Source organism: Capra hircus, chromosome 17 (assembly GCF_001704415.2).
Source record: "Capra hircus breed San Clemente chromosome 17, ASM170441v1, whole genome shotgun sequence".
Taxonomy (NCBI): domain Eukaryota; kingdom Metazoa; phylum Chordata; class Mammalia; order Artiodactyla; family Bovidae; genus Capra; species Capra hircus.
In genome coordinates, this window is record NC_030824.1 from 64667360 (window position 1) to 64690269 (window position 22910).

At 43.9% G+C, this 22910-nt stretch overlaps 1 protein-coding gene across 2 annotated transcripts in view; it reads left to right on the forward strand.

Annotated features, from left to right (window-relative positions):
* Positions 1 to 22910, forward strand: part of FAM160A1 (family with sequence similarity 160 member A1) — a 305023-nt gene that overhangs the window by 216423 nt on the left and 65690 nt on the right. For both annotated transcript variants that reach the window (XM_018061598.1, XM_018061599.1), the window contains 2 exons: positions 11329 to 11487; positions 13593 to 13679. In XM_018061598.1, coding sequence (XP_017917087.1) covers positions 11329 to 11487; positions 13593 to 13679 — 246 coding nt within the window. The remainder of the gene's footprint in view (positions 1 to 11328; positions 11488 to 13592; positions 13680 to 22910) is intronic.

Sequence of the window (22910 nt, forward strand, 5' to 3'; positions counted from 1 at the left end):
CTTCCACAGGAACCCGTGTAATTATGTTGTGTTTACCTGGATCATCCAGAATTTAAAGATTTGTAAGATCATCCCTGCTTAAAGATTAGCTACTTAGCACCTCTAATTCCATCTGTATCCTTAATTTTCCTTTGCCATGGAACCTGATTTGTTCATGGACTCCGGAATTAGGATGTAGACAGCTTTGTGGGGGTTAGTCTGCTTCCCACAATTACCATATTCGTTCAGTTTGGAGAGATCTTGGAGAAGTTTGATGAAGAACGCAGCATAATCAGGATTCTTGTAGTTTAATCTGACCATGTAAGTTTGGGAGTTGTTGAGGAAGCAGGGACACACATTAGGATCTAGAAACAAGAGTGATCGGAATGAGAATATGAGCGAGGCGCTGGGCCTGAGCCGGGGTGTGAAGGCAGAGGCTCACTGAACGATGGGTCTTTTCACGAGGGGGCTGTGCGGAGGTTTGGAGTTTGGCTCACTTGAATTGTTTTGGGTAGTTCTGCTGTCCAAGGAGGAGTGCAGGTATTGAAACAAATCGCAGTATTCGGGCAGTTCACTCGGTCCGTATCTACAGGGCAATTTCAAAAAGGTACTGTTTTCAAAAGCATCACAATTCTAGTGTATCTTGAAGAAATCTAACAAATATGTAAAAGGATTTTATAAGGAAAATTAAGGACTTTATTGAAGGGCATAAAATAAGACAGAAATAAATGGAAAGCCCTGTGGTTTGTAGATATAGTGTAGATAATGCTTTTCTGCAAATCAGTCTGTGAAGTTAACTTATGTTTTACCACTTTTTATTGTGGAAAAAAGCAAACTACAGAAATGGAACAAACACAGAAATTTGAAAGAATACTAAAAGGAGCACCATATATATAGTGCTTAGATTCAAAGTTGTTAACATGTGTCATGCTTTGGTATACTTTATTTGTATACCAAGTATATTTGTATATTTGTTTTGTATCTTTGTTTTTGCTGTTCCATTTGAAATTAAATTATAAATATCAATTATTTTAATATGTATCTCCTACAAATAAGGACATGCTCCTATGCAATCACAATACTGTTATTATACGTAAGAAAATTGTACAGTAGTTCTATAATGTGATCTAATAACCAGTTTCCCAGTTATGCTGCAGATGACTTTTACAGATTCCCCACCCCCACCCCAAACCAGAGTCCAGTACAAGGTGCATTTCTGACTGTCGTGTAGCTCTAGTCTCTGTTAATTCTCAACAAGTTGCCGCTTTTATCCTCATGGCGGTGACTTTGTAAGAGTTCAGCCATTATCTTTAGAACACCCCACGTTCCAGGTTTGTCTCTTTGTGTAGTTTGACTGGTCCCTGTCACTGGTATTTCCTGAAAATTGGGGGTTGGGTCTAAACACCTGGTTAAATGCAGGTTAAATACATTTCTTAAGAATGCTTTATAGGTGATGCCGTACACGACAAGAAGCACATGTTAGGTTGCACCACTGTTCGTGAGACCAGAGGTGGTCACTCGGTCGTTTAAGGCGGTGATCCTTCGATCCCTGTGTTGTAAAGATAAAACTTCCCCTTTGTAAATTGTAAGGTACGATTGGTGAGGTGTTAACGTGACTTGAAATCCCAGTAGAGTTTTCGAAGGAACATGGCAAATTGATGCTAAATGTCATATGCACGCATGCTAAGTTGCTTCAGTCATGTCCGACTCTTTGCGACCCAGTGGATAGTAGCCCACCGGGCTCCTCTGTCCTTGGTTTTCTCCAGGCAAGAATAGTGGAGTGGGTGTCCATTCCCTCTTCCAGGGGGTCTTCCTGACCCAGGGATTGAACCCAAGTCTCTTATGTCTCCTGCACTGGCAGGCGGGTTCTTTACCACTTGTGCTACCTGGGAATAGCTGAAATAATTATATGAATAATGATAACAGTAATATATTTGTTGAGAGCTAACTATATGCCAGCCACTATTCTTAGAGCTTTATATGTGTTAATTCATTGAATTCTCACAACTCTTGGAACTAGTGTTATTCTCCTTTTATAGATGAAGAAATCCAGGTACAGTGACCTGATGTAAATTCATACAAGGCCACGTGGCTAGTAAGAGAGTGGGTTAGGATTTGAACTGGTGCAGTCTGACTCAGTGACCCGTATGCGTAACCCCTATCTTGTACATAAAATATTAAGACTTTCTATAAAGCAGTAATCATAGAGAAAAGACTGAAGAACAGAAACAGCACCCGAAGATCAAACCTGCGTCTCTTGCATCTCCCGCCTTGGCAGGTGGGCCCTTTCCCACTGGTGCCACCTGGGAAGCCCACTTGTTATACACGCATTTGCAAGTATAAAAATATTTGTAATGCTACACATTAGTAAGAAAGCGATGAGACGTGTGTGAAAGATATGAACCAACAGTTCCCAAAAGACCCCCAACGTGATACATATGAAAACGTGCTCATCTTCCTTAGCATCAGGCAAATACAAATGAACTTAAGTGAGACAGTAGGTGACGGCATCAGAGTGGCTAACCGTTAGGCATCCAGTAACACCACGCTGGTACAGTAACTCAAGAAAGCAGTATGGCAGTGTTGCCCTGAGAGCTCAGCTGGTAAAGAATCCGCCTTCAGCGCAGGAGACCTGGGTTCGATTCCTGGGTTGGGAAGATCCTCTGGAGAGGGGAAAGGCTACCCACTCCAGTATTCTGGCCTAGAGAATTCCATGGACTGTGTAGTCCGTGGGGTCACAAAGAGTCAGACACGACTGAGCAACTTTCACTTTCAGTGAAACTGAGTGTTTGCGTGCCATGTAGCCCTGCATCTTCACTTCTAGGTATCTCCCCTAGGGAAGCCTGGCATATGTTTACAAGGGTACATGCACAGAGGTATTCTGTGGAATAGTGATTTGAGGAAGAGAGAAAGAGAAATAAGAAAAAGATACATAAAATGGTACACACGATGTCGATGGAACACTCCTCAGCATTCAGAATGAATGAATCACTGAGTATTATTCGCCTGTATCTATATTTATCTATCTACCGCATCTGTTTCACCTGTTCAACTCTTGAAGGACACTTAGGCTGCTTCCATAGCTTGGCTATTATAAATAGTGCTGCAGTGAACATTCGGTGTATGTATCTTTTTGAATTAGTGTTTTGTTTTCCTTGTATAAAAATGGAGTGAAATTTTGCCATTTCAAATAGCACGGAGGGACCTGGGTGGTATTAGGGTTAGGAAATAAATAAGAGACAGACACCTACTGTATGTAGTCACTTGTGTGTGGAACCTAAATATGACGAACGAGAAACAGACTCACAGATGTGGAGAACAAGCTAGTGTTCATCAGAGGGGAGAGGGGCTAGGACCAGGGCAAAGCAGGGCGAAAGGCGCAGACTACTCGGTGTAAAATAAGTCACAAGGGTGTTATGCACAGCATAGGAAATACAGTCGGTATCTTATATAATTTTGAATGGAGTCTAATGTATAAAAATATCAAGTTACTATGTTGAGTTATGTTGAAACTAATAATAAGTCAAGTGTGCACGTGTGCTAAGTCACTTTAGCCGTGTCCGACTCTTTGCAGCCCTGTGGACTGTAGCCTGCCAGGCTCCTCTGTCCTTGGAATTCTCCAGGCAGGAATACTGGAGTGAGTTGCCATGCCCTCCTCGAGGGCATCTTCCCGACCAGAGACTGTGCCTGCGCCTCCCGTGGCCCCTGCATTGCAGGCAGATTCTTTTACCGCTGAGCCCCTGCAGAAGGCAAGTCAGCTGTATTTCTATAAAAAATAAATGAATTATACTTCTCATTTATTAGCACATAGCTGCACCTACATGTGTGAGCACCAAGGAACCTAAAGACAAACAGCATAAAGTCTAAAAACATGAAAAAGTAAGTAGCAAAAAGTTCCATATAGTATGATAACATTTATGTACAGTTTATGTACACTTTTAAGACAGCGTCTTAGTGTGTGCTCTTGTTTTGATACATGTGAATACAGTAGAAGTACAGAAACACAGAAATAATACATATTAAGCTCAGGACTGTGTTACTTTTGGGTGCAAAGGAAAGAGGAGAGATGATAATGAGATTGGAATGGGGTTCAGCTCTACTGGTAATGTTTTGTTTTTTGAAAAATAAAGAGCACTCTGAAGAAATCTTGGCAAAACAAAATCTGTTAAATCTTGGGGATGATTTTCTGTTTTGTTTTATGTGTTTGTAATATGTAATATTTAAAAAATTTAAGCATGTTAGGACTAGAATGGAGCATATTTTTAGTGTTTAAATTTCCACTTACTAAGTTATAGGTAGATTTCACTGAGTAGTTGCTGCTTTTATAAAAACATGTTTTAAAACACTGTATACAGTTCATTAAAATTGGAGGAAAAGCATCTCCAGCTGACCTTGTTTGCTAGAATGGAACACAGAGCTTTGTTGTGTTAAGTTGCCCCTTAGGATAGATCCCATAATCTCATTTGTTCCCAGTTTTCTATAATTACATCTGACAACATAATTAAAAAAAAAGACCTCTTTATGTTGAAGATAAAAGCATACTCTATTAACCATCTGGCTAAGGACCACAATTGACAAAAAGCTTTTTCTAATTAGTATGATTGTCAAAGTGTGTTAGCATCAGGCTTTGGGAAGAGTAATGGCTCTTTAAGGAAACTGGACCACTTTTGCAAACTTTTGTTCTGTGGTTTATAGGAAGAGCTTCTGGTTCTGCCTTTTGTTTTAGGATGTGTTTTCCCAAGAAAAGAAAAATAATAAGGATACTCTAGGGAAGAATTTAGTGCCCACGAATGGTTGGGGACCCTATGACCCTTGCTTCTTGTGATTTTTAAAAACCAGGTATTGATGATTAAGCCCTTGGCACTTGTTACATGTTGGCAGAAATGGGAAACAGCCTATACATACATTTGGAAATGCACATTGAAATAAGCAACCTTTAGGTACTCAGCCGCAGGTAGAAAGTTATTTGTCCCATATCTAAAATTTATGAGGCTTTTTATTTTGGCATGTTGTCACAAATGGTCCCCACCAGGCATCTTGCTGCTAGCTTCAGACTAAAGCCATCTGCCGACAGTCCTCTCTGCTTTTGCTGAAATTAGCTGGGTACTATTAGATGTTTAAAGTTAAAGGGGAACCTTTCCTGATGGCTCACTGCTCTGTGCTCATCTTTTTTTTCCCCTCCATTGGAAACATTGCTGTGTGTAAACCATGATGTCCACTTCTTTACATGCATGATTTCTTCTAATTGTTGCAACAACTCAATAGAGAAACTGAACTTGGGAGGGCTTTGATAACTGCCTGTAAGTGGCAAGGTCAGAGCCACAGTAGTCTGATACCGAAACCCAGGGTCTCGGCAGTTACCATGCTACACTGTACTGCTGTCAGGGAGGGAGGTTGCTTTTCTAATTGTTGGTCATCTTTAGGGTTTTACGTGGTCGTTCGTTTTTTTTTAAGACTTGAGAAAAGATAAATTAAAACTATTGGGTTATAGGACTTCCCTGGTGATCTAGTGCAGGGGATTGGGTTTGATCCTTGGTCAGGGAACTAAGATCGTGCATACCACACGGCATAGCCAAAAAAAATGGGGGGTGGGGAGGGGTGGTGGTGTTCATATGTTGGGGATAAGTATCATGTTTGACAGTTACTTTTTGGTGGTCAGGATTAATAAAAGGCTGAAAGAATGGGTGAGCATTTAAAAATATTAACTGTTGAATGTCAATATATATTTTGAATTTTGAAGTTAAAATTGTCTTAGATTGTACCGTCAAACTCTTGGAAAAATTATCTGCAAACCTGTTGTTGCCTCTCCTTTCTCTTCTTCCTGTTCCCATAATATTCCCTGCATTGTTTGAATAAGGGAGTGAATAAAGGTCAGCAGGAAGTAGTCACCAGTGGTAAGTCTTTCTTGCATTTATGGTTGATCAGCTGCCTCCTCCATCGCACCCGGTCAGACTTGTTCATTGCTTGTTCCCCAGTCCTGACACGGCGCCTGCCCTGTTGTTGGTGTTCTAGAAATGCATGTGGGCTGCATGAAGGAATCTGAAATCTGAGCAGAGTCTTGGAAAGGATAAGTGTTTAGCAGAAAGGATTTGCAGTCTTGCTCTTAAGGCCGTAGCCCCCTTCATCCTGCACGCTCTTCCTCCTGTTTCTTTGCCGTGCTGGAGACAGTTGCAGGTTGGTTCACTGCAGGTGTCCGTGTCCAGGGGACACACCACACTGTCCGCCTGGGCAGGCGGGCTGAGTTCCCGTCTCAGCCATGCCCTTTGCAGGACAGTCTTTAAACAAAGTGAATATTAGGTATGTGTTATTTTTAATTACTGTCACTGATGTATGTAATTTGAAAATTAATGTTGCTGTAATTATATTGATATACTGAATAGTTATTCCCAGCTTCTTAGTCAGACAAATTAAGCCTGTCTTTATGAATTCATCTTCAAAGGCTCAAAGTGGTTAAGGAATCGGGAATATGCAGAATTAAAACCTTTGTTCTGCGGTTAATTTAGCATGAGTTAGCAAATGTAATTAATTTTAAAAATGTGGCATCAAGATTAGATTTCCCTTCAAGGAGAACTTTTGGTCTCTGTTCTCTGTTTCCAGAGGTTTCTGATTTATAACAAGGAGCTCACTGGGGTCACATTCAAAACAGGAATTAAAGTGATTTGTTTGGGTTTGCTGACAAGGAGTTAAATGCTTTAAATAGGGGACATTCTTTCTTGGGACTGCAGATGCCCTGATTGTGAAAAAGAGATAACACTCTGTCTTGTTGACTGCTGTATATCCTATACTTAACATCGTGCCTGTCCTGAGGGTGCTCAGCGACTTTTTTTTTTTAAATAAGAGACTGAATGAATGAGTGAATAAAGGTCACTAGGAAACAGCGGAGAAATGTATATGATCTTTTGATTTTTCCAGTGTTGAAACGGTTCATCTCTTTCCCTTGCTGCCCTCACACACTCAGCCATGGCGACTATTCCCCGCCCCGCCCCCTCCCAGCCCTGCACCCACTCCCTCCCGTAGCGTCGGTCATCCGGTTTCTCTGCCCCAGACCTCCAGGTGCCCTTATTGGCGGATGTATTACTCAGGGAAAGTACTGCTAGGGTCTGACCGGACAGATCACCCCAGTCTGCGGTGTGGACGGGAATGAACTAACTGGTCAGGCGGGGTTAGAGAGAGAAGACAGACCTTAAACTAGCAAACGCAAGGAAGGCAGTTGCTGTACAGAGGGCTGCAGGGGGCGCTGTGGGAGCAAGCCAGGGGAAAGGGGGAGGCGACAGTTGGTAGATTCTTCTTCAAAGTATGGCATGCCTGGAGCCACACCTCCTGGCTTTCCATGGCTGATGGCAGGCACTATGGATGGTCACAGCTCATCATCTGAACCTCCCTTCCCTTCTCTCTCTGGTCTGGATAAAGCCTGAGGTCTCATCTTTTTGCCTTTTCATACCGTTCACGGGCTTCTCAAGGCAAGAGCACTGAAGTGGTTTGCCGTTCCCTTCTCCGGGGGACCACGTTTTGTCAGAACTCTCCACCGTGCCCTCCGTGCACGGCTCATAATTTCACTGACTTAGACAGCGCTGTGGTCCATGTGATCAGTTTGATCAGTTTTCTGTGGCTGTGTTTTTCATTCTGTCTACTCTCTTACGATTATACAGTGGAAGTGACAAATAGATTCAAGGGATTAGATCTGATAGAGTGCCTGAAGAACTATGGACAGGGGTTCATGACATTGTACATGAGGCAGTGATCAAGACCATCCCCAAGAAAAAGAAATGCAAAAAGGCAAAATGGTTATCTGATGAGGCCTTACAAATGGCTGAGAAAAGAAGAGAAGCAAAAGGCAAAGGAGAGAAGGAAAGATATACCCGTTTGAATGCAAATTTCCAAAGAACAGCAAGGAGAGATAAGAAAGCCTTCCTTAGTGATCAATGCAAAGAAATAGAGGAAACAATAGAATGGGAAAGACTAGAGATCTCTTCAAGAAAATTAAAGATACCAAGGGAAGATTTCATGCAAAGATGGGCTCGATAAAGAACAGAAATGGTATGGACCTAACAGAAGCAGAAGATACTAAGAAGAGGTGGCAAGAATACACGGAAGAACTATACAAAAAAGATCTTCACGACCCAGATAATCATGATGGTGTGATCACTAACCAAAGCCAGACATCCTGGAATGTGAAGTCAAGTGGTCCTTGGAAAGCATTGCTATGAACAAAGCTAGTGGAGGTGATGGAATTCCAGTGGAGCTATTTCAAATCCGAAAAGATGATGCTGTGAAAGGGCTGCACTTAATATGCCAGCAAATGTGGAAAACTCAGCAGTGGCCACAGGACTGGAAAAGGTCAGTTTTCATTCCAATCCCAAAGAAAGGCAGTGCCAAAGAATGCTCAAGCTGCCGGACAGTTGCACTCATCTCACATGCTAGCAGAGTAATGTTCAAAATTCTCCAAGCCAGGCTTCAACAGTACGTGAACCGAGAACTTCCAGGTGTTCAATCTGGATTTAGAAAAGGCAGAGGAACCAGAGATCACATTGCCAACATCCGTTGGATCATCAAAAAAGCAAGAGAGTTCCAGAAAAACATCTGCTTTATTGACTATGCCGAAGCCTTTGACTGTGTGGATCACAACAAACTGTGGAAAATTCTTCAAGAGATGGGAATACCAGACCACCTGATCTGCCTCCTGAGAAATCTGTATGCAGTCAGAACCAGACATGAAACAACAGACTAGTTCCAAATGGGGCAAGGAGTATGTCAAGGCTGTGTGTATTGTATAAGTTAAATAAGTATTGCTTATTTAACTTATATGAAGAGTAGATCATGCGAAATGCCACACTGGATGAAGTACAAGCTGGAATCAAGATTGCCAGGAGAAATATTAATAACCTCATATATGCAGATGACACCACCCCACCCTTATGGCGGAAAATGAAGAACTAAAGAGCCTCTTGATGAGGGTGAAAGAGGAGAGTGAAAAAGTTGGCTTAGAACTCAACATTCAAAAACGAAGATCATGGCATCAGGTCCCATCACTTCATGACAAATAGATGGGGAAAAAGTGGAATCATTGAAAGGTTTTCTTTTCTTGGGCTCCAAAATCACTGCAGATGGTGACTGCAGCCATGAAATTAAAAGACGCTTACTCCTTGGAAGAAAAGCTATGACTAACCTAGACAGCATATTAAAAAGCAGAGACAGTACTTTTCTGACAAAGGTCCGTCTAGTCAAGGCTATGGTTTTTCCAGTGGTCATGTATGGATGTGAGAGTTGGACCATAAAGTTAAGTTCCGAAGAATTGATGCTTTTGAACTGTGGTGTTGGAGAAGACTCTTAAGAGTCACTTGGACTGCAAGGAGATCCAACCAGTCCATCCTAAAGGAGATCAGTCCAGGGTGTTCATTGGAAGGTCTGATGTTGAAGCTGAAACTCCAATACCTGATGCGAAGAACTGACTAATTGGAAAAGACCCTGATGCTGGGAAAAACTGAAGGCAGGAGGAGAAGGGGATGACAGAGGAAGAGATGGTTGGATGACGTCATCACTTCAATAGACATGAATTTGAGCAAGCTCTGGGAGTTGGTGATGGACAGGGAGGCCTGGTGTGCTGCAGTCCAAGGGATTGCAAAGAGTCAGACACGACTGAGTGACTGAACTGTACTGAACTGAACTGAGGTCTCATCTCCATGCGATGGCTCCAGAGGTCTATCTACTGGACTGTCCACTGGTTTGTCCCTTCAGTTCTGCAGTCTGTCCTGCAGAACACTGCAGGGTCTGATTCAGGCATGCCTTGCCAGGTTCCTTCCACCTCTAAGTCTACACTCCAGTAATATTGCACTTCTCTTTATTCCTGGAAGGAATCTCTTTTTTTGCTCCTTTATGCTTTTTACATCCTCTGCTTGAAATATTCTTACTTCCAACAATATAAGAGCTTTTTTTTTTAAATAATGAAGCTCAGTAAGAACTTTTTCTGGCTCTTACTCATTCTTCAGCAGCTCTTGGATATCACTTCTTCTGAGAACATTTCATGCTCCTAACACTCCAAGTCTGGGTTTATCCATGGTGGCATATTTTCTGTGATGCAGTCTGAGCATTTATGTACACTCCTATAATGGCCTGTTCATCTCCTATTAGTCTGTGGGATTGGTGAATACTTGCTATTTCTTCTCTGGGCCTAACTCAGAAGGGGCTGTTTTCTTCACTGCTTCTATCCCGTTTGAGCTCCTTATAACCTTAGGTTTACCTAGAGCAGCACCTTTCACAGGTCACGCCCTTGTTTCTGTTCTGGGCACTTCCTGTCCATCCTTTGCACCTCTTCCAGGTCAGCATCCCTAAGGTGCTGGCTTGCATCACTTCCCTGTACCGTGAAATCCATTGTTTCCCTCGGTTCTGTTTTCCACAGGGTAAAACCAGCAGGCACTCGGCAAAAATGAGTGTCTGCTAGTTTTTTCTACATTTTCTACATTTCTGTCTTGGTTTAAGGCATCAGCATTTTCTAAACGACCAAGCTGGAAAATGCGACAGTGTGGAATTCTCCCTGATCCTCAGTGACTGAACCCGAGCGCAGTCAGTGTCACACAGGGGCAGAGCAGGGGGAGGAGGCGAACCTCGAGACTCTGGGTCAAGCCTGGGCTGGGGGGTACTTCAGGCAGAGCACCCTCCCCTCCACCCGACCTGTGAGCCTGCACTCCCTTCACCCTTTCTCCCTGCTGCCGATGCTTCAGTTTAGACCTCTTTAGCTCAGTTTGAAACGTCCTCATCTCATCTAGCTGACCCACGACCCCCCCAGTTGTTTCTCCTAGACTTTGTGGAGATGAGATGAAAGTGCCTTCTAAAGTGTCCACGTGCGCGTGTCAGCCGTGACCTTGAACACGGCTGCCGGGATCTTTCTCATCCAGCTGCTCACGGTTCTCCTGTGACGTCTTCTGGCCTGGCCGCCTGTCCCAGGCGCTCCCGGTGGACAGGGGTGTGGGCTGTGTTGGGTGTGCGCTCAGCGCTGTGTGATAGAACACATTGTTGCTGAGTTCGCTCCTCTCCTGCACACACGTGAGGGCCGTAACCACGTTTCCTTCATCTTGCGTCTGTCTCCCTCCCTCCCCCTACCCCAGCCCAGCGTCGGCCCGACACGGAAGAGGTCAGCAACCCGTAGTATCCGTGGACCCGGTGCTTCTGCTCCCCCTCCCGCCTCCTTCCAGGAGCCTTCCGGGTTCCCTCCAGGCCGACAGCCTCTAATGCGGGAACCCCTCGCTACGTTAAGTGCAGTCTGGGCTCGCGGTCGAGGCGCCGCGTGGGAGCCACGGTTGCGGGTGAAGAGCTCAGGGAAAGTACTGATCGCACTTCTGTTTCTGAACCCAGGTGCTTGCGACGGGGCTCAGTGGCCTGTACTCCTCCCTGCCTACCAAGCTGGAGGAGAAAGGCGAGGGGTGGCACTGCCTGCTGAGGGACGACTGGCTCCTTCTCCCGCCGCTCGTCCAGTTCATGAACTCGCTGGAGTTCTGCAACGCCGTCATTCAGGTGAGAGCGGCCCATTCAGGATACAGGCGGTAGGCTGAGTCAGCTGATCACATCAGCAGTTCCTTCTCTTATTGCAGTCAATGTTTCTGGAACACTAATGCTTTACTTTAAGCCTGTTGAATGTCCTGGAAGAGTAAAAATGTTGGTTTATAGGTTTGGGGGAAGTTTTAATTGAGAAAAAAAAAAAGAGATTTTCTTTATCTTCCTTATAAAAAGTGTTAATTCTGTTTTGATTATCCATTTAACCATCAAAAATAAGTTCAGTGCTGGACTCATTAAATAGATATTTTTAGGCTTCTAAGTACTCCAAATTATACCATTTTTACTTCAAGGTCGTCTTGGGAGTCTACAAAGCAAAACACTTTATTTTGCTTAATTGTGCATAGTACATAAAGGACATTGTTATCTCAATTGAATTTAGAAGACGTTAAGCATCTTCTTAGCAACACAAATTAAATTTGCTTTGAAATTGGCCTGCTTCGGGGGAAAAACAGCCACTGAACTCAAGTATATTTGGCTTTTTGATTAGATTTTTACCTTCAAATTTCTTGTTACTGTTTTCAATAAAAAATCAGATCATATATATACTTAAGGGTGTAGTAGGTTTTCACTGAAAAATGTTTTATTTCTATATAGGACAAATATTGCCTTAATACTAGATTTATTAAGAAATAAAATTTCTTTATGATGATTGTAAGGGGAAAAATGTTAGTTATAATTTGTTTATCTACCAAATGAAAAAATAGCTTCTGGGAGAAAATGCAAGTAAATTACTTCAGTCCCCGTCTCATTTTTATTGCTAAGTCAAAGGAGATTTTATTTATGTATAAGATAAATGGATTACATCTTAAGTTATTTTTTTCCTTTAATATTACAGTCTATCAACATTTTCTTGCAGAATTTTGTGAAAATAAAAAAGATGGAACTATTAGTTTCTCCCCAAATGTACACAGAGAGTGAGATTATCAGTAATTTAAAGATCTAGCCACACTTCCCTAGAAGTTGCTTTTTACTTTATTGTTTGACTCTTTTTATTTTTTTAAAGAAAGAGAAAGCTAACAGGCATGGTTGAGAACAGAGATATAGTTTATATCTTATTCTGAGACTGAAGCCATATACTTTTAAGATTGTTTGTTTGGGGGTACTACTGAAAAGATTACAGTTGACCTTTGCACCTGCAGGTTTCACAGCTGTGGATTCCACCAACAGCAGATCTGAAACTATTTCCAGAAGAATCCAGAAAGTTCCAAAGGGCAAAACTTGAATTACTGAATGCCAGCAACTGTTTACATAGCATTTATATTGTAGTTACTATTTGTATTGTATTAGGCATTATAAAGTAATTTAGAGATGATTTATAGTATATGGGAAGACATATGTAGATTATATGAAAACACTATGCCATTTTTATTTATAAGAGACTTAAACATCCACAGATTTTGGTATTGTGGCAGTGGGGGCTGGTCATCCCAGAACCAATTCCCCACAGATACCGGGGATGATTGTATTTATAAAAGACGTCAGTAAGGCTTATCCATACTAAATATATTTTGAAAGTTAAATATAGGAAATGTTGTACCTCTGATAATGTTTTCTGCTTTTTGCGTTATCTGTTTTTTATGAAAAGATTTTCTAAATGCCTTCCTCCCCAATATAGGTGATGTTATCAGAGAATGTATTTCAAAATGAGAATTTTTTTCTGCTGACAAAATGAATGGTTTTAATTGTCTGTTTTGACAGTTATTTTTAAAAAATTAGTCGCAAGTTGAGATAGGACATACATGAAGTTATGGAGCAAAAATTATCCATTCCAGTTTGTTGACTTTAATATATGAGCCCATGTACATATTCAGTCTATTTATTATATGTTTTTTATTTTTTTTCCAAATAGAAATCTAAAATTACCGGTTTTAAAATTTGAGAGTCCAGGCTATTTATTTATACTGGGATAAACCATCTGGAAAAATTACCTGGTGGTTTGAAGTGTTAGTTATTCTTTAGCCATGAAATAAATGGCGAACATTTGGACTTCCTTTCTGAATTCAGGTTTGATTTTAAGAAGATCTAAAGATTGTCTTTTTCATGACTGTTTGTTTCTCTCTTAGGTGGCTCACCCTTTGATTCGTAATCAGCTTGTCAATTATATTTACAACGGGTTCTTGGTACCAGTCTTGGCTCCAGCTCTCCATAAGGTCAGTGACTGGCTGATGTCACCTCTTGTCTGTTTCTTGTACAGCTGATAGAAGCCGAGGAAGGAAGACACAGGGTCATTGACTTGGTGGTGACTTAGCTTTATTTTCTTCTCATTTCATCCATGTTCCTTACCAGTGTCAATTACAGATCTTAATGATGGTGACAGCTTTAAGTCTGACAGGATCCATTTGATGTGTCGAGTAGAGCCCTGTGAATATCAAGTAAGCTGGTGTAAATGAACATTGGCACCTGGACTGAGTCTTGTGTCTACTTGATTTCATAGGTAGTGGCGCTAAGAGTCGGACATGACTGAGTGACCTCACTTTCACTTTTCACCTTCATGCATTGGAGAAGGAAATGGCACCCCACTCCAGTGTTCTTGCCTGGAGAATCCCAGGGACGGGGGAGCCTGGTGGGCTGCCATCTATGGGATCACACAGAGTCGGACACGACTGAAGCGACTCAGTAGCAGCAGCAGCAGCAGCCATGGCTCATAGTTTCATTGAGTTAGACAAGGCTGTGGTCCATGTGATGTTTGGTTAATTTTCTGTAATCGCAGTTTTCATTCTGTCTGCCCTCTGATGGATAAGGATAAGAGGCTTATGGAAGCTTCCTGATGGGAGAGACTGACAGAGGGGAAACTGGGTCTTGTTCTGATGGGCGGGGCCGTGTTCAGTTTGGTTCAGTTGCTCAGTTCTGTCCGACTCTTTGCGACCCCATGGACTGCAGCATGCCAGGCCTCCCTGTCCATCACCAGCTCCCGGAGTTTACCCAGACTCACGTCCATTGAGTCGGTGATGCCATCCAACCATCTCATCCCCTGTCATCCCCTTCTCCTCCTGCCTTCAATCTTTCCCAGCATCAGAGTCTTTTCCAGTTAGTCGCTTCTTCACATCAGGTGGCCAAAGTATTGGAGTCTCAGCTTTAACATCTGTCCTTCCAATGAATATTCAGGGTTGATTTCCTTTAGGGTGCACTGGTTGGATCTCCTTGCAGTCCAAGTGACTCTTGAGAGTCTTCTCCAACACCACAGTTCAAAAGCATCAATTCTTCAGCACTTGACTTTCTTTATGGTTCAATTCTCACATCCATACATGACCAGTGGAAAAACCATAGGTTTGACTAGACGGACCTTAGTTGGCAAAGTAATGTCTCTGCTTTTTAATATGCTGTCTAGGTTGGTCATAGCTTTTCTTCCAAGGAGTAAGCGTCTTTTAATTTCATGGCTGCAGTCACCATCTGCAGTGATTTTGGAGCCCAAGAAAAGAAAAGTCTCTCACTGTTTCCACTGTTTCTCCGTCTATTTGCCATGAAGTGATGGGACCGGATGCCATGATCTTTGTTTCCTGAATGTTGAGCTTTAAGCCAACTTTCTCACTCTCCTTTCACCCTCATCAAGAGGCTCTTTAGTTCTTCTTCACTTTCTGCCATAAGGGTGGTGTCATCTGCATATCTGAGGTTATTGGTATTTCTCCCAGCAATCTTGATTCCAGCTTGTGCTTCCTCCAGCCCAGAATTTCTCATGATGTACTCTGCATACAAGTTAAATAAGCAGGGTGACAATATACAGCCTTGACGTACTCCTTTTCCTATTTGGAACCAGTCTGTTGTTCCATGTCCAGTTCTAGTTGCTTCCTGACCTGCATACATGTTTGTCAAAAGGCAGGTCAGGTGGGCTGGTATTCCTATCTCTTTCAGAATTTTCCAGTTTGTTGTGATCCACACAGTCAAAGGCTTTGGCATAGTCAGTAAAGCAGAAGTAGATGTTTTTCTGGAACTCTCTTGCTTTTTTGATGATCCAGCAGATGTTGGCAGTTTGATCTCTGGTTACTCTGCCTTTTCTAAATCCAGCTTGAATATCTGGAAGTTCATGGTGCATGTATTGTTGAAGCCTGGCTTGGAGAATTTTGAGCATTACTTTGCTAGTATGTGAGATGAGTGCAGTTGTACGGTAGCTTGAGCATTCTTTGGCATTGCCTTTCTTTGGGCTTGGAATGAAAACTGACCTTTTCCAGTCCCATGGCCACTGCTGAGTTTTCCAAATTTGCTGGCATATTGAGTGCAGCACTTTCACAGTATCATCTTTCAGGATTTGAAATAGCTCCACTGGAATTTCATCACCTCCACTGGCTTTGTTCGTAGTGATGCTTCCTAAGGCCCACTTGACTTCACATTCCAGGATGTCTGGCTCTAGGTGAGTGATCACACCATTGTGATTTTCTGGGTCATGAAGATCTCTTTTGTATAGTTGTCCTGTATATTCTTGCCACCTCTTCTTAGTATCTTCTGCTTCTGTTAGGTCCATACCATTTCTTGTCCTTTATCGAGCCCGTCTTTGCATGAAATGTTTCCTTGGTGTCTGTAATTTTCTTGAAGAGATCTCTAGTCTTTCCCATTCTATTGTTTTCCTCTATTTCTTTGCACTGATCACTGAGGAAGGCTTTCTTACCTCTCCTTGCTATTCTCTGGAACTCTGCATTCAGATGCTTTTATCTTTCCTTTTCTCCTTTCCTTTTCACCTCTCTTCTTTTCACAGCTATTTGTAAGGCCTCCTTAGACAGCCATTTTGCTTTTTTGCATTTCTTTTCCATGGGGATGGTTTTGATCCCTGTCTCCTGTACAATGTCACGAACCTCCGTCCATAGTTCATCAGGCACTCTATCTATCAGATCTAGGCCCTTCTCACTTCCACTGTATAATTGTTAGGATTTGAATTAGGGTATACCTGAATGGTCTAGTGGTTTTCCCTACTTTCTTCAATTTAAGTCTGAATTTGGCAATAAGGAGTTCATGATAAGTTCATAATAAGGGGCCATGTTCAGTAAATCTTTAGTCCAATTTTCTATTGGTGGGCGGGGCTGTGTTCCCTCCCTGATGCTTGACCTGAGGCCGCACTGTGTGGAGGTAATGAAGATAATGGCAGCCTCCTTCAAAAGTTCCCCTGCAGGCACACTGCACTCAGTGCCCCCGACCCTGGAGCAGGCCACCTCTGACCCACGTCTCTGCCGGAGACACTCATTGCCTTGTCTGGCTCAGTCTCTTGTGGGGTCACTGCTCCTTTCTCCTGGGTCGTGGTGTGCACAAGGTTATTTTTTGTGCCCCCCAAGAGTCTGTTTCCCCAGTCTTGTGTAAGTTCTGGCGGCTCCAAGAGGGCTTACGCCATACTGATGTCTGCTGTATCCAGACCACTGCTGACCGGCACCTCCACAGGAGACACTCAGACAGAGTTCTGGCTCAGCCTCTGAGGGTTGGGCCTGTGTTCCGTGCCTTTCCCAGGTCTGAGCAGCTCAGGTGACCAGGTGCTTGGGGAGCACTGTCCCAGGTGGACCCTGTGTCTTACTCACCACCCGAGTCCTGCCGCTGGGTTTCCTGGGGGTGCCACCAGAGCGCCGTCTCAGGCATGCCTGTCTCCTCTGGGGAGCTCATCTCAGGCTGCGACCCTCCTGGCAGATGTCAGCCATCCAGGATCCCAGGAAGACATGTTTAGCAGCTGGAAGCCTGCTCAGTTTGTTGGAAGATGCCCTCTTGAGGCTGAGATTGCAGCAGCCCCATGCCTCGGGCTCTGGCTGTCCTGAGCCTGCCTCTCTGCCTCCCGGTGGGGAGGGGCCTGTACACAGCCCGCTTGCTCTCATTTGGTATTCGGTCAGTCCTTTGTTCTGTGAGCCGGCCAGGCTGCTCGCTAGGTTGTTAGGTTAGAGCCTTTGGCAGGGAAAGTTCTCTTTTCTGCAGTTGCAGTTCAGTTCAGTTCAGTCATTCAGTCGAGTCCGACTCTTTGCGACCCCATGAATCGCAGCACACCAGGCCTCCCTGTCCATCACCAACTCCCAGAGTTCACTCAGACTCACGTCCATCGAGTCCGTGATGCCATCCAGCCATCTCATCCTCTGTCGTCCCCTTCTCCTCCTGCCCCCAATCCCTCCCAGCATCAGAGTCTTTTCCAATGACTCAACTCTTTGCATGAGGTGGCCAAAGTACTGGAGTTTCAGCTTCAGCATCATTCCTTCCAAAGAAATCCCAGGGCTGATCTCCTTCAGAATGGACTGGTTGGATCTTCTTGCAGTCCAAGGGACTCTCAAGAGTCTTGTCCAACACCACAGTCCGAAAGCTTCAATTCTTAGGCACTCAGCCTTTTTTAGCATCACTCTGAATTTCTTATGATTCTCTTCTTTTATGTAATGAATCAATGGATATATTTTCTATTGTGAGATGTCAAGAGACATCCATGAACCTAGAATTCTAATTTTAAAGAGTTTCACCTTACTAAGTAAAGAGACATATACAGTATTTAATTTGGAGGATCTTTGTCAAGGTATTTAATTACCAGCCCTGGCAGGGAGAGAAGCAAGAAGCAACCTACCGCGTGCATTTTGATGGCATGCTCACTCTTGTGGGTCTGATGGTCCGCTTTGAAGAACACCTGAGCATGGCGACTTTGCAGCTTGGCTGTGATGCTGGTGGCCGTTCTTGTTCAGAGCTTTAAGTCTCGAGGGAAGATGTTCCCCTTTCTCACCGTTTAGTGCCTTTTGAGCACAGGGAGGTGTTTTCCAAAACAAACAGTGTACCTAGTTTGGCTACGGTTTTTGTGTTACTTCTGTGTTCAGGAAGTATTGTTATTATAGAAATGAACCGTATATCTGTTTCGTGTTAAATACCTTGCTCTTCTCATGGAGGGCTGGGTGTCGTGTGTTGAAGGTCTATAAGCCTTTTCATGGAAGAATTTCCCTTTATGGGAGAATAGAATGGTGCCCTGAAAATTCCTCGGCAGTAATTATCCACAGTATACCGGCCTGGTAATTCCCACGGACAGAGGAGCCTTGCGGCCTCCAATGCATGACGCCGCAGATTCGGACACGACTTAGCAACTGAACAACAACAGTTATTCACATACTGTCTTGCACATGTAGACTTTCTTCCTCATTTATTCTCATCTTCTTTCTCATTGGCCGATACTCAATAAATTCCCCAGTCATCATTATGAGGCAGTAAATCCCCTGTGTGTGAAGCTTCAGTTGCAATCTCTGAAAGATGAGCATGCGCCCCTGTGTGTTGGCCTGTACTGCTGTACTCTACTGTAAGGTAAAACTTGCATTTTATGTACTGTTTGTGCAAAAATATTATAAGGCTGTTACAGTACAGCATTGTATAACTGTCGTGTTTGTTGGGTACCTAGGCTGACTCTGTTGGATTGGTAAACAAATTGAACTTAACGGAACAGAGCTTGTTCGTAGATAGGGGACTTACTGTAGTTATAATCATAATTATTATCTGTTCAGGATATTTTATGTTATTTTAATTAGCATACCTTAAGTTACAAATATTAATGATAGCTCTTTATCCACAATCGAGGTTGAGAGCCACCTCAGAGAGCTGTTAGGAAGCTCTGACTGGTCTCCGAGTGCCTTCCCTTCATAGCACTTAGCACAAGTGGAATTAAATTATTCAAAGTGCGGACCTTGGGTAATGTCTCCACAGTGCTCTGCCTGCTTCTTGAGGGTAGGGTTCACCCCTGCTTTGTTTGCTGGGGAATCTCCAGTGCTGAGCACAGAACCTTAGACCTGGGAGGCTGAGTAAACAGCACACGTATGGAATGATGTTTGTTAAAATGTTGAACACTCGGTACATTTCCAGACAGTGGTTCGTAGAGGAAAATTACAGCACCCACATATAGGAACTAATGTTGTTCTCAATTATGCCCATAATTAAACTATGGGACGTAAAAATCATCAAGTTATTAATACATGCTTATTGTGGAAAGAGACAGTCAGTACTGAATATGTAAAATACAAAGTGAACATGACTATTTTAGGCTGCGTTTCTGTCCCTAACAAATTCCTTAACATTTATCCATTGCAGACCGTTTCTCCCAGGGCTGTTTAGTGAAAGGAGAGTGTTTCCTTCGTAAGTTATTTTCCTCCCTTCTCTCCATTTTTCATTGGTTGTGTTATCGTGTAGAATGAGAAGTTTCAGGAAGAAGCAGGGCGCAGGGGGAAGGTGAAGGGCCCCTCCGCTGGCTCTCAGCTCCCCGTGTGGTGGCTGATGCCTCTCAGGAGCGCAGGACAGGGGCTCAGAGCGCGGCGGGGAGACCAGAGCTCGGTGTTTCTGAGGGGGTCCCGGTGGGAGTGCACGCACTGTGTCCTTGCCTTTGACACAGCAAGGGACGCCTGGAGGCCTCAGCTCTCCTGGGCGGGCTCTGTCTGTGTCTTTCATATTCCGCGTCCCTCACTTTGCGCCTTCTTTAATATCCTAAATAAATTTCCCCCGTGGACGATCTCAACTCCCGCTTTATGTCTAACATTTTGGTTTCCTCCCTCAATGGTGGCAGTTTGCAGGGGTGAACTTACTCTCACTGTCTCATAAATAGTATAAATACGTTTAGGCTTAAAAATTTTCCTGCCTCACAGTCCGTACTCACAGTGTTTCCACAGCATTTCTTAGCCAGAGATGAAGTCATTACAAAGGGTGAAGTGAGTGAAGGCGGTCAGTCGTGTCTGGCTCTTTGCGACCCCATGGCCTGTAGCCCACCAGACTCCTCCATCTATGGAATTTTCTAGGCAAGAGCACTGGAGTGGGTTGCCATTTCCTTCTCCATGGCATCTTCCCGACCCAGGGATGGAGCCCAGGTCTCCTGCGTTGTGAGCAGACGCTTTGTAGAGGGCAGTAGAAGGTGGCGGGGAGGCGGGCGGTTTGCCAGGAACCCTGACAAGGGAAGAGCGTCTCCTCCTGCCCCCTCCCCGCTCTGCACACGTGTAGGACGCCTTTGCACGTGCTGTCTCTGTGCTGTCTCTGTCTTGTGCTGTGGGGTGGCCACTTATTCTTCCGTGTTGGCGCAAAGGAGTATCTGCATAGTTTTCTGTAGTGTGTGCGCGTGCGTGCGTGTGCGTGTGTGCTGTGTGTGTGTGTCACTCTCCAAACTTCAAGAAGTTCTGAAAGCTTCATATGGTGTTGAAATAAATAGCTTACGGTGAACGGTGTCAGACTCACGCTCTCCGAAGGAGAGGGCTTTGCTTGCTTTGGGACCAGAGACGCAGCTTCAGGCACTCAGAGCTTCGGGTGACAAAAGTTTTATTGCAGTGCAAAAGGAATAGAGAAAGCTTCTGACACAGACTTCAGAAGGGGGCAGAGAGTGCCCCACTCAGTAGTTCCGGGTCGGACTTTATATGCTTTTTCAATTGGTTATTAACAATAGAAAGACCAGACCTACTCCCGCAACATACATCTGAAGATGGCAAGATTAGTCAGAAGGTTCTTGTTAAGGAGAAACATGTCCTCAAGCAGGATGCATTGTTGTTCTATAATCATTAGCACAGAACTTAAGGCAAAGCATACCCTTGAGCAAGATGAGTTATTTTGTTGTATAATCATTAGCTCTGGGCTTAAAGAAAGTAAGTCTTAAAGATTGTTGTCGTAACAACTCAGAGTTTGAGAAAAAAAACATCTTATGTGACTAAGGGGAAGGAATGTAGGAAAAAGAAGTTTGTCCCTTTCTCCTTGAGAGCCTTGAGCTCCTTATTAACCTACCTAAGGATTAACTGTCAGAATCTGACCTTTGCTGAACTCATTTGGTGGCAAACCCATACCTGAACTGTCTCAAGGTTATTAATTTTTGTACCACTTGTGTTATATACAGACATTAGCTTGTATGTTTCATGGAAGACATATTAACATATGATTATAAAGTTTTGCCCTGGACCTGCTGGTTTGTTATGTCAGATATGACAGATGTATGTATATATTACTTTTTGAAAAGTTTTGAATTACAAAATACACATGATTTCCAGGGTTTTGGATAAGGGATTCGAGCCTATTTTGGACATTTGGGAAAGGACTCATTTCTGGAGATGGGTGAAAATCATACTTTGTAAAAATCGTGTTAAAGAAAATGACACCATGTTAATACGGTTCATTTAGGAATTAGATCCAGCCACAGATACCGACATCACATTGTCTAAAGCTGGTTATTTATGACCTTTGATTAATGGGCCCGCCCTTATTCAGCAAGAGCAAGTGGTGTTGTTTCTGTCTGTATGTTTAATATATCAAAGCTCAGTTTTGAAGCCTAAACATTTATTGGGATGGTCATATTAGTCTGGGTCCTCAGAGAAGAGGATGCCACAATGGGATTATATGTGCAAGGGTTTTATTAGGGGAAATGCTTGTGAGAGAGAAAGCAGGAAGAGAGACGGGGAGGGCCGGGGGGTTGTCAGGCTGCACATCTGAGCCTGGGTGAAGGGAGGGAGGCAGAGGTTGGCTGGAGTGTCCGAGGCTTCTGTGCGATATGAGCACAGCCATCAGAGGAGGCCTGCACCCCCGGGATGCCTTAGCGTCCCTCAGTAGGAGCGGCCAGTCTGGACCCTGTAGCAGTGGCACTTCTGCCTAATGTATTGTTCATGGTAGTCGCCAAGTCTGCCCACTTTCAATGGGAGATGATAAGCGTGTCGAAGAATTTGTGGCCGTATTCTGGGCATTTCCATGGTTACCGCCCTGGGACTGAAGGTTTGGAGGATCGGAGGGCTGAATGGAGAGGGCCCCTTGATGAAAACCAGGCACCTGGGACGTGGGTTATGACGTCTATGACGGAGTTGGGAGATAAATAGTCAAACTTCATTCTCCTTCCTCCCTCTCTTCTCCTGGACTCCACTGGGTGAACCCAAGTGGAATCCAGGTGGCAAGGGAATCCTGGAGAAAAAAGTGGCGCATACAGAGCAGGGTGAAAAAGACGGAGAGTAGGTCCAGATGGGAATGTGGAAGTGGTCAGCACGCATCTATACCCGCCTCAGCATCGCTGCTCCCCGGTGCAGCCGCTGTGTGCCCCTTGCCAGATAATTGTGCTTACTCACTCAGTCGTGTCTGACTCTTTGCGACTCCTGGGACTGTAGCCCACCAGGCTGCTCTGGCCATGAAATTTTCCAGGCCAGACTATTAGAGTGGGTTGCCATTTCCTCCTCTAGGGGATCTTCCCGACCCAGGGATCGAACCCATCTCCCCTGTGCCTCCTGCATTGCAGATTCTTTACCTGCTAAGCCTTCAGGGAAGCCAAGTCATTAAATGCATTCTAAACATTCGTTTAAAATGTTGGAATTTTAAGAATCACTTTATTTACAAACCCCAGGCTTCTGACTCCTAGACCTGAGCTGTCTGCTTTCCCTCTGACCTCCACCCTTCAGAGCCTCCTGTTCTCCTTTAGTCTCCTTTTCTGCCCAGATGGGGGCATGCCCAGGGCCTGGGCTCTG